The following is a 16,917-nucleotide window of genomic DNA, read 5'->3' as shown; positions in this document are numbered from 1 at the left end:
GAACAGCAAAACAGCAGTCGGAGATCCAGGATGCCAGCGAGGGTGAACTAGGTGAGCAGCAGCACAATAGGCGGCAGCACGGTGCGCGGCCGATGCTGCCACCCAGTAGAGACGATGTGAGCTCGACGGGGATGGCGATTGGAGTTTGCGCCCGGCGACACCCTATGGCAGCTATATGCACAAGTTCCCCAACAATGCTACGACGTTCACGAAGGTGGCGAGCGGTGTCCGAGCAGCGCGGCAGCCTGCCTCGGTGAAGTTTCAGTTGTTCTCCCTCTGTTGAATCGAAGCATGGCCCTTTTATACTCGCTGGTCTCCTACCCAGGCTGGAACAGAATAGTCTCGTACGTTTGGGGGAACGATGGCCGACTTCCTTTTCCGACGAATGGCGCGCATCCGATGATGCCCGACCGCTTCCGAAGAAGCCCGACCACCAGCCGCAGCGTTCAAAGCCCCCGCGCTCTTGTGTTGCGCGGACGGCATCCACGGACATGTAAGGGGCACTGTCAATTCTGAGTGTGTACGTAGGTACACACGTTACAGTGCTACTAGCTTTTACCTTGATTTGTCACATTGCCCCCTTTTCGTCTTCCTTGTGAGTTGTCTTGGCATTTAGAATGACAAAGAAAAATTATTGAATGTTTTAACCGTACCCAAAATAATTGTTTCAAACTTACTAATGCTCCTTTTTTTTTAAAAAAAAAAAAAAACCAATTCACGCTGTCGAGGCTAACTTTCGTACACAAAAAAAATCCCCTAACCTCTAAAATATATTTCAAGAGCAATGTCTTTTCTTATAAAATATACAGGATGAACCAAAAAAATTCAATAAAAACTTCTTTTTCTTGTGGGAAACTACTGGTCCCTCTCTATGCTACCGCAACGTTCTGCAGGAGGTGCAACATTGGAAAACATGTTCTGATGCACAAGCCGCTCATTTTCCCTGTTTAACTTTTCGTCGTATGACTGATAGTTCACGAGTTATTCACTTTGTTACAGCCCTTCTCAGTCTCCCCTACAGACTAAACACAGTTGCCGGCAGTAGTGCTACTATGGGAGTACGGATATATGCGGTGGTGCATGTAGCATGCTCACTGAACACACTCTGAGGCAGTAGTGCTACTATGGGATCGCGCGGGTGTGTGCAGTGGTGCTTCCACAAGAAGTGCGTGCCGATGGGAACGCGGGTGGCGGCGGTGAACGGCGGCTGGGGCGCCTGGGGCCCGCTGTCCAAGTGCTCTCGATCGTGCGGCGGCGGTGTGGCCAAGATGGAGCGCGAGTGCAACAACCCGCGGCCCGCCAACCGCGGCAAGTACTGCGCGGGAGGGCGCCGCCGCTACGAGATCTGCAACCCCGAGGTAGGGCGCCACTCAGCAAGCCACTCGGCTTTCGCCAATAGAAAACCGCCAAAACAAATGTTGGGCCTCACAGGGGTGAACCAAATTATTATTATTTTCGTTGGCTGATAATTAACAACCGCTAGCCGGCTCTAACCCCCAAATGTGATCTCTTCTTTGCCAGGTGATGTTTCATGAGATTGTTTGCATGCTTCACCTTAGTTGTGACTTGCATGGTTTCACCACATTATCTGCAAAAAAATCCACCTGAATTAATGATTTAATAATTGAGAAAATGAAATTAAGGCTGAGGAGAATATTGTGCACTGTAAATTAAATAATTTTACATCGACTGTAGAGCAAAATATTTTACTAATTATTAATAAATGTTTTGAACCATTATATGCGTTTTTAGTTTATTGCTGATATTCTGAACCCAGGTGACATATTTCAATACACATATAATATGCTTGGGGGGGGGGGGGCATACACCTAGAAAAAAGATGACAAACAATATTGGCACTAAACTGCTATAAAGACATTCAGAATATCTACTCTTTATAATTCTCACAAAGAAATACTTATAAAATTTTAAAAATAAAGAAAAGTAAAGAATCTGATAAAGAAATTCAGAAAATTAGATTCTCTAAGTCAGTAAGTCACTCAGTGAGTAAAAGGTTTCTGGGTGTATGAGTATTTTTAAATACTTACTGTTCATATACTTATATTAAACTTTTAGGTCAAATTTAAGGAAAATATTTAAAAAGCAAATAATTTAATTCAACTACTGTTAGTACTATTAAAGTTCAACTTTGTTTTAAGTTCAATATATGTTCAATAAATATTAATCATAACACAATACCCATTTTATATTGGCTAAATCAAACATTATATTAAACACTCTTATTCTTGTAAGTTTACATTCATATTGGCATTTTCTAATGAAAACTAATGTCCGTCCAACAATAAAAACAAATTAGAAATTATGTTAATACTGGAGCTAAAATTAAACATAGTAAAAATTGTACCATGAAATACATTACTTTTTATTAAACCACCATGCGGGAGAAAGACTAATTTTCCGCCAATAACAAGAAAAGATTAACTCACTTAATTTTAAACACCAGAACATATGCACTGAACGTTCTGCACGCATCTTAGTTACTCAAAACCACTGACGTAACTATTGGTGAAGGGGAGGGGAAACAGACGGGGCATGTACCCCGGGCACCGGATTTGGGGAGGGGGGTGTGGGGGCATTCCACTAAACTGACAGAGTATTTTTATTTTTGGTATTTACTTGACTATTGTAGTGTTATAACACAAAAATAAAATGTTGGAGGGCAGATGTACTAAATTATTTGTATTAAAAGATACATACATTTATTTTTCGCGTACCATCCAACTTGCGATGGTACTGTGGTACATACCACTGAAATATGGTACGAATACCAACTATATTGTACGTCTGGCAACCATAGGCGTGCGCAGAACTTCAGTAGTGGTGGTGCCAGATTATACAACAGCCATATCATTCATGGACCCCGAGACTAAAGCGGGGGGTCCGGGGGTCCTCCCCCGGAAAAATTTGGATTTGAAAGCGCAAAATGGTGCTATTTAAGGTGTTTCCGAACAAAAAACATTAAATACACAGATGTAAAAATTTTAACATTTTTTATGACAAGTTATGGCTTTTAACGTTATAATCGCCAGGAAAACTACAAAACTATTTACAGTTTTAAGCTTTGTTGAGCCATAAAGTAAATTGCACAAATTGTTTGCACGGAATTCATGCTGGTGGCTTTGAAAAACCGTACTTATATGTTTTCTGAAGACGCCAAATAAATGCTAGAAAAAACATTCTCAAATGTTAAGTTTTAAAATCAACAAATGAAGGGAGTTATTGTAACATACCTAAAATATGTAAAATATTAAAATAATAAAAATACACAAATAAGAGTGGGCAATAGTTTTAACTTTTGGAATACAACAAAAATGTTTTGTCGGCGACTGCATATAAGTCATCGAGTAAGCCTATCTTTTTAACTAACTGAACTCTCTCTTTTTTTAAATAAATCCCGGGCGGACGGCGGCTATTATCTATTATTCCGTGCGCCTGCCGAGTGGAGTGAACAGTGGACACCGAGCGCGCATTATATGTAATTCGAGGAGAACTAGGAGACGTTTCGTAGACGCGGCCCGCGTGTACAACACAAGTAATTGCACCTGGCTTGTTTCCGTGTGATTGTTGGTTCGATTGATAATTGATATAGCCTACTGATAGTGTTATGAGCACATATCTGTAACTCAACACAATTGGAAAACATTTTTTTTGTTGAAAAAATACGGTTTTTTGTAAGTATGTATTATTTCTGCTTGTAAAAAACGAAATAACATTAACCCTAATGGTGGTGCCAAGGCACCTGTGGCACCTACCGTGCGCACGCCTATGCTGGCAACACTGCCGATGGAACCATGAGGGAACGACCTTACATGTCTTTGGAATGTCGCCTTCGCCCCACCCCGGCCAGGCGCATAGTATGTATTCCAATCTCTCTTCCAGATCTTATGAATTCCCTTACTTTAAAGGGATTGTAGACATTATTTGTTATTAATTTGGTCTGTATCCCTTCCCGTACTGTTAGTTTCGCTAATTCATCAGTAATACCTAGTAACCACATAAATTTAATTGCATCACCAATATCCTCGTGTAGAAAACATTTATTTCTTATTTCCACCTCATCGGGCCGCCTATGGCACCCTACCGCGCCGCATTTAAGTGCCGACGTCGGCCCGGGTTTTCCGTCGTCAACGTGTGTATTGGGCTTCCTCTCCGTGTCGCTGGTACCATTGAATATATATAACTTATAGAAGTCGCGAGGGGATAGGATTTATTATTCCAATTTTCGGATCCAAAACTGTGGTAGTTGTTAGCTCCGCCGCTAGACAGCTCTTCTTTCCACAAGAGGGTGCTCGTAGTTACCAGCTTCCACGCCAGAGCGCTGTAGCGTCGCTTTTTTCAAGGTCATGCGCGTAATTCTCTGTCTCACTCTATCGAGAGGCGGTGCCTTTTGTTGAAATCCGAGCGCTTAGATACGGGCGGGCGCAACTGAATTGGAGGAGTACGACCACCGGAAAAAAAAAAGTGCGGTTAAAAGATGCCAACATCAAAATTTAAGTTTTAATTATAAGAAAACTACAGAAATTTCTTAAACGTAATAACGTAAAAAAAAATACTGACATTCGTAGTTCAGAATTTATAAAATGTTGTGTTAACGGAGTGGCGCATTGAGTAAAATGGCAAAACATAATTTGGAATAATTCTTGACAACGTTGAATGATTTTGGTAGCTATGAAACAACTATGGCTGCGATGACTGTTCAAACGCGTGCACGTAATGTTATTAGTAACTGAAACTAATGGTATGATGTCATACTTTGTGGCTATGCAGTTTATAATTTTTTTTAACATAAGATGAAGCATTTTTACATAATGTTTTGGTTGTTTCGTAATTCAAAATAAATAATCTTAAACGTTATATGGTGAATATTCCCAGTAACGAATGACCACTAAAAAAATCAATTTTGCCAACATAGATCTGAAAAGTTAACGATTTACTATGTTAAGTTGCTTATAAATAACGCACATTTCCTGATCTCTAAAGAAAATAAGAGTTTTTGTTATAGCATTGAGTTGCCACTCTTTATATTCCTTGCTTTGAGGTTAGATACACAAGTTATGCTCGTAAAAACGATGCGCAAGTATTTTGAATACAAATGTATTTTCTTTTAATAACCGAAAGGTAAATATTATTTCCATGAAATATAATACAATTATTTAAACACAGACAACATAAAAGAGCTATTTTTTGTTTATTATTTCATCTGGCGTGAAAAATATTATATTTTAAAAACAGTTTGTGGATTTTTATTATAAAATAAATATTTATTTATGACATCAATTTAAGTTGTTGAAAAAATTCACTTTGGTATGAATTCAACCAAATTCATGTTATTCAGGGCAGAAAATTAGAAACTACCAAAAAAGATTATCTACATTGCTGTTTTGTGTAAATCTGTAAACGGACTTAGTAAGTGATATATTTATAATTCCTCATTTTAGCAACCTATTTTAACACAAAAGAAAAAGGATTTTATACTAAAAATTATTATGTTAAACCATTAATTAGCAGGAAACATGTATGAATAATCTATTTAAATTTGCATTTGAACAGTGAATATTATTTTGCAATAATAAATATATTTTATCATCGTATATCACGGATGAAAAGTTAATATTTCCATCTAATCAGAAGAATTATGACACACTTAATTAAATTGCTTAACAAGTTTTTACTCACATGAAAATCATTAAAAATTGGTTGGGAAGTTATATAAATATACAAAAACAAATCATTATACATACAATTTTATTATCTTAGTGGATTTAAATTAATGGTGTCCCAGTGACTACTGCGAAGAAAAAAATCTTGCGAAAGGTTTCCTCGTAATTGAAATTCGTCAAAAAAAATCTCTTATTTTTGGTGACATTTCTGACAAGTGGTACGATGAAATTTGAGACTGGCAAATGAATGTTGTGAAGCAATAAACAAAATATCACATTCGTGAACTACAAATGTATAGTTGTTTTTATTTTATAGTAAAAGTATATCTAATAACCCGTGGCTTTGCTCACGTAATTTCCGGGTATTGCTGATATTCTACCATTTTAAGAAAAGTATGTATTAAATTCCAAAGATTTTTGAAGAATTATACACAAAGAACTGTCAAGTATAGAACATATTTAATAAATAAAAATATTTTTACGACTTATTTTTAATTGGTTTAGCGTAAGCCTATTTTAACTTTTATTTAAAATTAAGTACCTACCTTATTTTCTATCTCCCGGTTTAGTGACTTTGAGAATATATTTTTCCTTGATGAAATCTTAACTCTTTTCCATCTGACGAAGAAGCCAATTAAAATATAAACTAAGACTCGCGCACTTATTGTATGTTAAGACTGCCATCGTTTTAAATTACTGTAATTTTTTTAGTTATAGTCATGCTTAGGATAATAACATAATATGCCTTATTACGCATACATTTCAGTATTCATGAAACCAATGCATTTTTATTTGAAATGTAGAGCAGTTACCAAATTTCTTATCTCGCATGTTGATTTTTTGGAATGGCTAGTATTACTTAAACTAAATTTTTGAATTTTCACTGATGTACTCTTTTCCATTTTCTATGTGATTGAGAAAATATTGCAATATACGTAAACCAATTAAACCAAAATCATCCTGAATTTTTATTACCGAAAAAAGTTAAATACAAAAAATTTTAATATGCATATTTTATTATTGAATTTATATATATCTTGCCAATACTTATTTATTGAGTTCCGTTTTTTTTTTTTTTTTTTTTTTTTTTTTTTTAATAATATCTACCCCTTTTACTACTTAATAGATAACGTTGAATAAGAGAAGGTTGTTTAAGGTATGCTGATTTTCCTTGCCAATATCTAAAAGTAAATTTGTACAAACGCGAAATATAGTTAAAATAAGTATTTTACTTTTAAAATAAAACCATATTTTGAACGGGACACTGACTATTGGCCCAATACAAAGTTTTAATAGCTAATTTTCACTTCACTCGGGTACAGAATCCCATCATTCAGTGATTTCCGTGGCTAGCTTCTTTTGGGATTTCATCATTCTCAAACGACGGTAAAGGAAGCTCCTCTTCAAGGTCGCCTAAAGATTCTGATAAGACCTGCCGGGTAATTTGAATCGTTGGTCTTGGATTTTCGAAAGGTTGGGTGTGTGTGGGGGGGGGGGGGGGGGGGGAGTGTGAAGGATGATGTCACGACTGGGCTGGTTAACCAAGTTCTGCCAAATACCACCAGGGGCGTATACGGCCGATACCCAGCGATGAAAGCGATCGCAGCGGTGGAGCTTGGAACTACAACAATTCTTCTGAGAAACCGGACAGAAAATTTAACCTGGGCTCGCGACTTCTATACATTATATATATTCAATGCTGGTACAGATGGCGAATGTCCCTGCCGCGGCATGATTTACCGGCAAGCCTGGCAGTAGACATGCATGGCATACCCCTTCCATGTTGAGCGATTATTAGAATTAATATATTGTATAAAACTAAATGTGTCTCTTTCAATCAAAGGCTTTTGATAGCATAGTTTTTAATATAAAGGATTGCTTGGTGTTAGTACTATGTTTCAGGATAAAAAATATAAGACTGTGATATTTATTTACACAGCCCCGTTTTCCTATTAATAGGATATAAAAAAGCGACACATAGTCCTTCTTCCCTTTTAAATACATCTGTATAAATTTGAATATGATCAGGAACTGTTGTTATCATTTCAGATAATTCTATCTTTGTGATATCCAAGGGTGATTTTTTACTACATATTAAACTGAATTAAATTTCATTATCGATTCGAGGTGATAGGGCTTGTTATTTCATTCTTATTAACTCTATCTAGAAAAGGTAACTTTAGCTCATTAATGGTCCTCCAAAAACAGTAGGGACACATGAAAATTTCGATTCTAAAGCCAATATCTACCCCACATGAGTTTCTATCTAAGGACTACGGGCATGAGATTAGATTCAATTTTCATTCATTTAATGGGAGCTGTTTTGAAAGCTCTAATGATTATTCTCATACACAAATTCTGTATGATATCCAGTTATCGCAAATCTGTTGTCAAGCTATAAAGAAAAATCTGGCATCCATTATCCTGTATTGATCGAATAGTGACTAGATAAAATGTGTGTAGGATAATGGGGTCTGCACCCCATTGTATTCTTTTCGTGCCTCTAATGCTGGTATGTATTATATGCGCCCTGCCTGTATCCTTAGTGTCGAGCATGACTGCTAAATATTTTGTTTGGGTTACATATGGACTAACTCTATCTTTCCAAAGCAGAAGTGGTAAATTATCCACCCTATGCTTTATAATGAAGTACATGTTTTACTTTTTCAAGTGAAATATCAAACACTTGGTCAACCATCCATTTATTTGCCAGACATAGAGATTCACTCATAAAACCACCTGCTTATTTATGTGTCTTACGTTTATTCCATAGAAAAATATCATCCACACACGCCATTTTTTACTTGAATACGTCTTTAAAATTGCTTCCATAGTGGGAGGCAATTCAAAAAACGAATTATAACAAAATCGGGGGATGAAGTTTGGTGTTGCAGCTACATATATATCATTTCCACCCAAAATTTAATTACACCACTGGATTGCTGAAGGATCAAAGAATTCGTTACGCTAAGTGAGGACTGTGATTCATCGCGCGTGGCGGAGAGAGAAGCGTTGCCATTTTGAGGTCATTTTGCTGCGTTTCGAGATTTCCATTTAGTATAACTTTTGACTCGGAAAAGCTACGACGTTCGTTTGAGTTTCAATCGTCAGCTCTTGTCAAATTCTATCGATTGCATATATAAAATATTAGTGTAAAATAGTTACAGTGAATATAAATGGTGTATAATAGTTACAGTTAATATAAATGGGCAGAATCAAATGTTGCAGGATCTGCTTATTGAATGAACTGAATGTGTTTGTTAGGGTGCAATTCGCGACCTAGTGAGATGGGATGCAGGTTTCCTAATATTTTTCTATTTTATTTTCTAGTGATTCTGCAATAACAAAGGAAACTGTGTTTTCGTGAGTATAATATCATCATTGGGTTCTGGACGCACCTGTTATTAGTAGTTTTATTTTGTGCAGTATGAACTTATTTCCTAGAATAAATAAATTGTCTGGTGGCCTCTAATTGGTATTATTCGTTGACTTGTTCATATTTACGATTGTCTCCGTTAATACCATTCTACCAACATCATTACGAGCAGATTCGATATTTGAGACACTAATCAATGATGCGGTCAAATGCACCGAAGCAGACAGCCCGAACCCACACACGTCCGCTCGCAACGAGAACCGTAATTTGAATGATGACCACAAAACACATCTCTCCACATGGCGTGGGGCGATTACATCCTCGAAAGTGCGGTCAACTGCTATATCCCAGCGCCCGACATATGAAACAGTTCAATCCATGATTCTAGTCACCAAGACATTTCACATTTAACCATCTGACCTTTTAAACTTCTTATTTAACAAAATACAATTTCTTAAATTTTGTTTAAATAACCATCGACACATTTTTATACAGTAGTAAAGGTGTAACAACCCAGGTTACTGCTCTCCCCACTTTCTTAATATGTTTATTAAAGATTTATAATGTAGTCTGAGCTGTTTATGCTTTTGAACAGCAATTATGTGTTAGGAATGTATTGTAGGATAATATTTACTTTAATTCATATTTTTAATATTTCTGATGGTTTGTTAACTTTATTGGGATAAAGTCACTGAACTTTATTTTTGCCTAATTTTGCTTACAAAGTAAGGTTTTTGTGTGCTTTCTTATTTGTTCTTTTCGTATTTTCTTTGTGATTGTTCTTTGTCTGAAAGCTGGCTGATGAAATGGTTTGCCAGTTACGTAAGCATTGGAGAAATACAGGCATTGCTTGCTTGTGCGTGAAAAAAAACTCGTGATTTGGTTGAAATGCCGTTGCATGCGTCAGTATTGGCTGATATTTTTCTGTGCGTTTTTGTGATTGGTCAAAAAGTACATTACATGAGCAACCTTGTTTTTTTCGAAAGAGAAGAGCGACCATGGAGCCAGTCAGCATCAATGCGAGATATCGAGAGGTCATAGGTCGGGTGGTGGCTCACAATTAAAATTAATGTAGAGGAAGAGACAATTTAGCGGCTGTGTTCCGGTAAGCCTTCGGCTTGTACCGTCAGTTGCAAGCAACCAAAGAATTAAATTTAGGAAGAATATTTATAACTTTAATCTTTCGGTAACATCGAACAGTAAATTTATGTTGTCTTTTTAATCAGAACATATGTTTTGTGGGACCTATTTTTAGTTTCTGCATGATTGTTTTTTTCGTGGTTGGAAGATGGTGGTCTGTTTCTTTTGCATTTTCGTAAATGATAAATAAAAACATTAAAAATCAGTTTGTATCTGAGAGACTTTATTTCAGTAATCAGTCATCGACAGTTGTTTTATTTTGGGAACATAAATATTTTTTCAACATTCAATCAATCTTTTCAAGTGGTTATGTATGTGCACTCTAGAGTGAGCTAGTCGAAGTTCTGGAGTGTAACAAAGTTTAAAATTACTTTAAATTCTTTAGCTAAAAACATTATATTTGTACCAGCTGTGGAAAAATGTAACTAAACTTTAAACCATCACCAGAAAAGTAATCAATAGATTACACATTCAAACACTACCACATACCACATCTTATTAAAGTCTTGAAATTTCGAAAATAAAACAATACACTATTATTTATATTAAAGTATTTTAAATATGAATTAAAAATCTTAACAGGGTGACACATTACACTTTCCTATCTAATAATACTACTTTAAGCTTCAATTCAGGAAGCCACAATTGGACGAATATATAACATAGTGCATAGCATAATTACAATAATTTCATAAATTATTCAAAACAGAACTTGGTAAACACCCAACTATCTCCATACACAATATTAAAAAGATATAGAAATTTTAATTAATAATATTAACAATATTTAATCAAAAAATTAAGAATCAAGATTTTGTTATTGTTTGAGATAAACATAACATGGCAAAACAGGAATTCACAAACTATATTACAGATTCACAACATCGGGTACACACGGCAGGAGGTAAAGTCCCATAAATCAGGTTCCGGTACTCCATAGCAAAGCTGCACAGGTTTCCTGGGCAATTCTCACTTGAGATTCAGAACAGTGTTTTAAACAAACAAAATTATCTCTGTGTCGTAGCCTCATTCACATAGAGGCTAGCATATATCTGCTGGGTTTTGCTTGTAGTGGCTCGCACAGCTTTACACTATACACTACAGACGAATTTAACTAGCGACTTGACTTACAGCACACTTCCACAACAAACAGGCATAATAATAGTAACTATTATTGTGAGTTGTATTCAATATTAATAGCTGTTTTCTACAGTTATTTAATGTATCCATACAGTTTATAGACTATTTACCCCGAAAAATTTTGTATCACAAATCGAATTTTTTCGACTACATATAATACACAATAAAAACCAGAGAAAGGAGCAGTTCAGGTCCGCGCCGTAGACTTTTCGTGAAAACGTCTAATTTTAGTATTCTTTTACTCCGAGCATATTAAAGATCATGTGAGACGACATCTTTAACAATTTTGTCATTTTCAATTTAATAACGTTTTACACTATTCTTATGGCGAATATTTTTACTGTCTCACTCTGGACCTAGCAGCGCTCCACAAGCTCCTAGCAGTGACGATCGAATCAATGTCCAGCTATACGCGCTTCTACGTTGCACATGTTTATAACTTCACACAAAGCTATTCCTTAACAATCACGCGCCTGCTCCTACACTGGTACGATGACGTCACAGGCAAAACAAACACTGCGCGACAAACACGTACAGACATGATCTATTCGTTGTGTGCTTAACCATTGTTGATGCATTATTAGTCTCCCTGTTAATAGCTTTTAAAATGTGGTGGTATTTTGTCACACAAGAAAGTTCGACCGACTATCATTGTGACGAGCGAATAGACGTTTTCACATCAAAAAAAAATTATTTGTATATTTTTAGGTGTCTTCCTTCTTGTGTCTAGATGACAGAAAAAAATTGAGGTGAGATGGCCCTGAGAATATAAGTGTTGGAAAAAGGTTAAACTTAATTTGTTCGTGCAAACAGAAGCAGAAGAAGCTCTGATCCATACCACTAACTCATTTCAGACACATTTCAGAAACTTTGCAGAAAAATTTAATGGCTACAGTAACGTTTCTCAATCATATATAAAACAATGTGTGAGGTGTGAGGAATGAGAAAAAAAAGCTTTAGTCAATACTATTAAAAATTAATGTCGTTCCAAGAAACAAATTGGCTCTTGAAATTGTGCCAGATTTATTTGCCTAACTTACATGTTTCAGCCCTGTCCAGAAGACCAGCCGACATATTACGAGGTGCAGTGTGCTGAGAAGAACAACGTAACCTTCGCTGGGGAATACCATTCGTGGAAACCGTTCAGAGGTGGTGCCACAGGTACGTCACAGAAGGTCCTAGAAATACTTTCAACTTTAGTAAACACGGTCTAAACCAGGGGGTCTGCACTCTGCGGCCCGCGAGCTCACAACCCGGCCCATTGTAGGGGGCCGGACTGCCTGGGATCCGGCCCGCCATGGTTCACTGTGTGTTGGTGTGATGCGCTAGCTGGTCTTGGCCCTTGGGGCTTAGTGGAGTAGCCAGGGTGTCATTAAGCTTAAATAATTTGGAGACACCTGCAAGAGCGATAGCATGTATCTTGAACAAATTTGCCATGTTGCCAAATTGGTGAAAATTTAATTCTTACCAACAAAATGTGTAGGTACATACTTTTTAAATTGTGATGCACTAACAATAACTATTTAACAAACATTAGCTAACACTCAACGAACTATGTAACTCTTTGTGCAAGTTAATCATGCTTAGTTTCTTACTTTCTGATTTAGTTTATGTATAGATATAAAAAATGTTAATGTAAATCTCAACAATTTATGCCCCTATGGAGGTTTAGTTTTGGTGAAAGTAATTTTAAGAATATTTATAGTTTATACAAAATATATTCAGTGCTGCTTGATTATCCTCGGAGAAATCAATTTTTTTCTATAGAATCAATTACATATATTTTGTAAAACCTCTCTTGCGATAGAATTATAAAAGTTGACAATGGTTGTGGTCGGCAGAATGCTCTGATACCTTGCGTTTGCGTCAAAGAAATGCACCCAACACTCTAGAGCGTGCTCACAATGCTTGCATAAGAACACTGAGCACCATGAGCTTAGCAGTTGACAATAAGCAATTGGAGTAAATTGTTATGATAACAAGTGAGTTTGGTTACGATACAACTAAAAAAAAGTATAAGTTTTAAAGATTACGAACAGCAAAATAAGATTCTTATAAATTTCAAAAAAGTAACATCAGTGTAATGTTTCTTTAATATTGCAAATTCTTGTCTAAAATGGGTGCTGTATGAGACCGGCTGCTAAAGCATTTGAGAAGATATTATATGTCAGTTTTTAGGGAGATTTCGAACAAATATTACCTATTGTACCGTTACCACGGTGCGACATCCGGAATTTTTTTTATAGTTCTTTGTTTCATGGTCCAAAAACCCCAAAACCATCGTCAACTCAAAAGTGTGTGTGTATATATGTATATATACCTCAATAATTATTATTTTTATTGACACGTTAACTGCCATAATTTTTCTCAAATAATTTACAAGCTGATACATAAAATAAAGTAATGAAAAATCTCGGTATCGTTCGTTAATGAGCAATATCCAACCAGATTGGTAGAAATGGGGAAGGTTTTTGAAAAACAGAAAAATCGCTTTAACTAATATAATTATACAAATATTGCATCCACTTGTACGTATTATATATCGAGGGAGTAAAACCAAAAACTTTGTCTAAATACAGTTATGATATGACCAACCATAACTGCAAGGGGTTGAAAAAATAAGTGTTGGAGGACAAAAAAATACATAACTCCCTTTATAGGCACACTATCGAATCCGTTTCGATTAATTATAAATGTTATAATTTTTATCTAAATTTTTGTCTGAAACGATTTTTTTTTTATAAAACGAACCATTGCAGCAAGGGAGTGAAAAAAACATAGGTAAAATTTAAAAAAAAAAATCATAATTTTCGTATTATATACACTCTTAAATCCGTTCTTATTTAATATGTAACCTTTGTTTGAATTCATTTTTAATTCAACCAACAATTCAAACATAAGGACAAGAAAATGTATAGGAACTCCTCTAGTAGGCACACTATCGATTGTTTGTAAATCGTCTGTTATGTCTAATACCTTTGTCTCTATAAATTTTTGATAAAACGAACCAGTACAGCAAGGGAGTAAAAACAGGGGGGGAATTAGAAAAATTAATAACTGTATATTCCGTATCATGTACACTAACAAATCTATTCTTATTTAATGTAAAACGTAAAAAAATTATCTACAACATTCGTCTAAAAAATTGTATTATGTGGCTAATCGTCACTGCAAGGGTTGGAAAAGCAGCGATTTAATGACAAACAAATTTATAACTTCTTAGGTAAACAAATTTTTTCGAATTTATTTTAAACCATGTTTATATTATCCTCAGAATTGATCCAAACCAAATTTTTATATGCCCACGTATTAGGGCAAGGGATAATAAATGTATTTGATGATCAGGAAAATTCACTATAACTTAGTAGTCATAGGCCTATATGAAAAATTGTTCTAAGCTATTCAATGCTGGATGAATTGAGTTAGAAACATTCGAAATATTTTCGCTTCATGAAACATGAAAAAATTAACATTAAGTTTATAAATGTTCCAGAAGTTTGTAGAAGCATCCAGAATAAGTATGTACTTCGAAATCTACCTAGGCCTGTAGGCTGTGCCAAAAGGGATTATTTTTTGCAACAAGAGATGTGGTTGTGTGTGTGCAGATAAGCCCTGTGCGCTGGTTTGCATCAATGAGAAAAATACATACAGCACGTTGTCACCTCGCATGAAGGATGGCACACCGTGCAAGACGGGCACAAAGAATAGGTGCGTCGCTGGGAAGTGCAGGGTGAGTGTGTTACAATCGACCTTTCACGCTTGTGCATTCACGTACTTTACTTAGGTAAAGTTAAGCGTGACTGAACTTGAAGTGGATTCAACGCAAATAGGAACATCGACTGATCGGTGAGTTCAAGGTCAAGCTTCCCTATGTGAACCGAAGTGTGGACAAGAGCGCAGTTGGGGCGAACCTAACCTAAAAATGAGATGCAGTTTATGTTTAGTTTTGTTGCAATTAACTACAATTTGAGTTTACAATGGCGAGTGAAAAAGTGTAATATTTTATTACTAATTTCACCATATTTATGAATTTCGCTTTTCCCTCCATCATCTTTAAAATGTTTAAACATTTTTTCCAAGTATATATTTTTTATTTCACTTTTATTATGATATCCTGATTGTTTCGATTAAACTTCTTCATACTTTTCCATCTTGGCAACTAGACAAGGTTAGCTTACACCATTCATTTTTTATTTTGGTCCAGCGATACACATATTCAATCAGGATTCTACCCTGAGATAACCATGATCGCCTTGTTGATAGGCGAGTGATATGACCACTCAACTGTGTTTTTTTTTCTGTTTTTTTACATAACCAAAATTTATGTAATGTAAAATCATCAGACCGCAGCCAAGTTTTTGTTTTGGAGGGGGGGTGGGGGAGAGTGTTTTTTTTTGGGGGGGGGCGGGATTTTATACAATTCTATCGCTTCTTTAATCAGTCTAATGTAGAATTCAATTTGTGAATTTTATATTGAGATATTACTTTCAAAGTCTTTAAAATGTGTGAATACATGTATAGTGTTTTTCCTATGAAAGGAGGAGGTGTTACTGGACCGGGGGTATGCACAGTCCGTGTGTTCCCGCAGAACGTGGGCTGCGACTGGGTTCTCGACTCGAGCGCCATGGAGGACAACTGCGGCGTGTGCGCCGGCGACGGCTCCAGCTGCGTCTTCGTCGAGAAGCTGTACGACAGCAGCTCTGGAACCGGTGGGTCGGCAACGCTCTTTCTGGTCATATGTCGCAGGGGGACTTGCCTCCGTTCAGTCCAAACTACGTCCGTAGTTTGCCACTCACTCGTGCCACTTCGTGGTCCGAATTCAAAAATAAATTACATCCATACATTTGCTGAACTAACCTAACAAAACTTTCATTTTAGTAACGATTAATCTTGACACGCGAATACTTACCCTCATGGAAAAAAATAATAAATAGATTTTTGCGAGAACATCGATACTTTGACAACGCTTTTACGAATTATTTATGTAACTGATCTAACCTAACAGTTTAATTTTACAAAAGCAAAAACATAATAAAAACAAAGTGCACAAATGCATTATTTGTGCGTCTGACTCGGGATCAGTTTATAGTAGGTTTCCCTAGACTGACTCGCCGACTGGCCCTAGAAGCGCGCTGGGATTGGCCGCGTCTCGGTTGGGGCGGACCGGGGTGTAGGAGGGGGGTCGCGCGTAGCGAAGTTTTTTTGATGGTAACAGTTGTTTTGATCTTGGAAGGTAACGGGGAACAAAGATGCCATCATTATGTGATGGAGGTAGGTAAACAGACCCAGAATTGGCTTTAAAAATAAATAGAAACTAACATATAGGCGAGAGCATACAATGTGTACTGCTGCAGATTCTGAAATATAAAGATTTTTCCAGAAAGCTCCAATGATGCGAATTTCCAAATTTTTGACAAATGAAGTGCACAGTGAAGGTTTTAGTGCTGTTTTCAGGACTGGGATAACTAAATGCGAAGGAAATACTTGATAGCTCTCCTGGCAAATCGAAACAAATGTTTGATGTATCACTACACTAGAAGACTTTGGTTTAGGACTTGTGTGCACCCACCATGATAGGTT

At 36.3% G+C, this 16,917-nt stretch overlaps 1 protein-coding gene across 1 annotated transcript in view; it reads left to right on the top strand.

Annotated features, from left to right (window-relative positions):
* The window catches only part of LOC134529979 (A disintegrin and metalloproteinase with thrombospondin motifs 6-like), a 225,691-nt gene that overhangs the window by 128,101 nt on the left and 80,673 nt on the right, over positions 1–16,917 (top strand). Inside the window, exons 11-14 of the mRNA XM_063364509.1 lie at positions 1,149–1,358; positions 12,387–12,498; positions 14,943–15,067; positions 15,926–16,046. Of these exons, the coding sequence (XP_063220579.1) occupies positions 1,149–1,358; positions 12,387–12,498; positions 14,943–15,067; positions 15,926–16,046 (568 nt within the window). The remainder of the gene's footprint in view (positions 1–1,148; positions 1,359–12,386; positions 12,499–14,942; positions 15,068–15,925; positions 16,047–16,917) is intronic.

This window comes from Bacillus rossius, chromosome 1 (assembly GCF_032445375.1).
Source record: "Bacillus rossius redtenbacheri isolate Brsri chromosome 1, Brsri_v3, whole genome shotgun sequence".
Lineage (NCBI taxonomy): Eukaryota > Metazoa > Arthropoda > Insecta > Phasmatodea > Bacillidae > Bacillus > Bacillus rossius.
The sequence above is the reverse complement of the archived record's forward strand: the minus strand, read 5'-3'. Positions and strand labels throughout refer to the sequence as shown.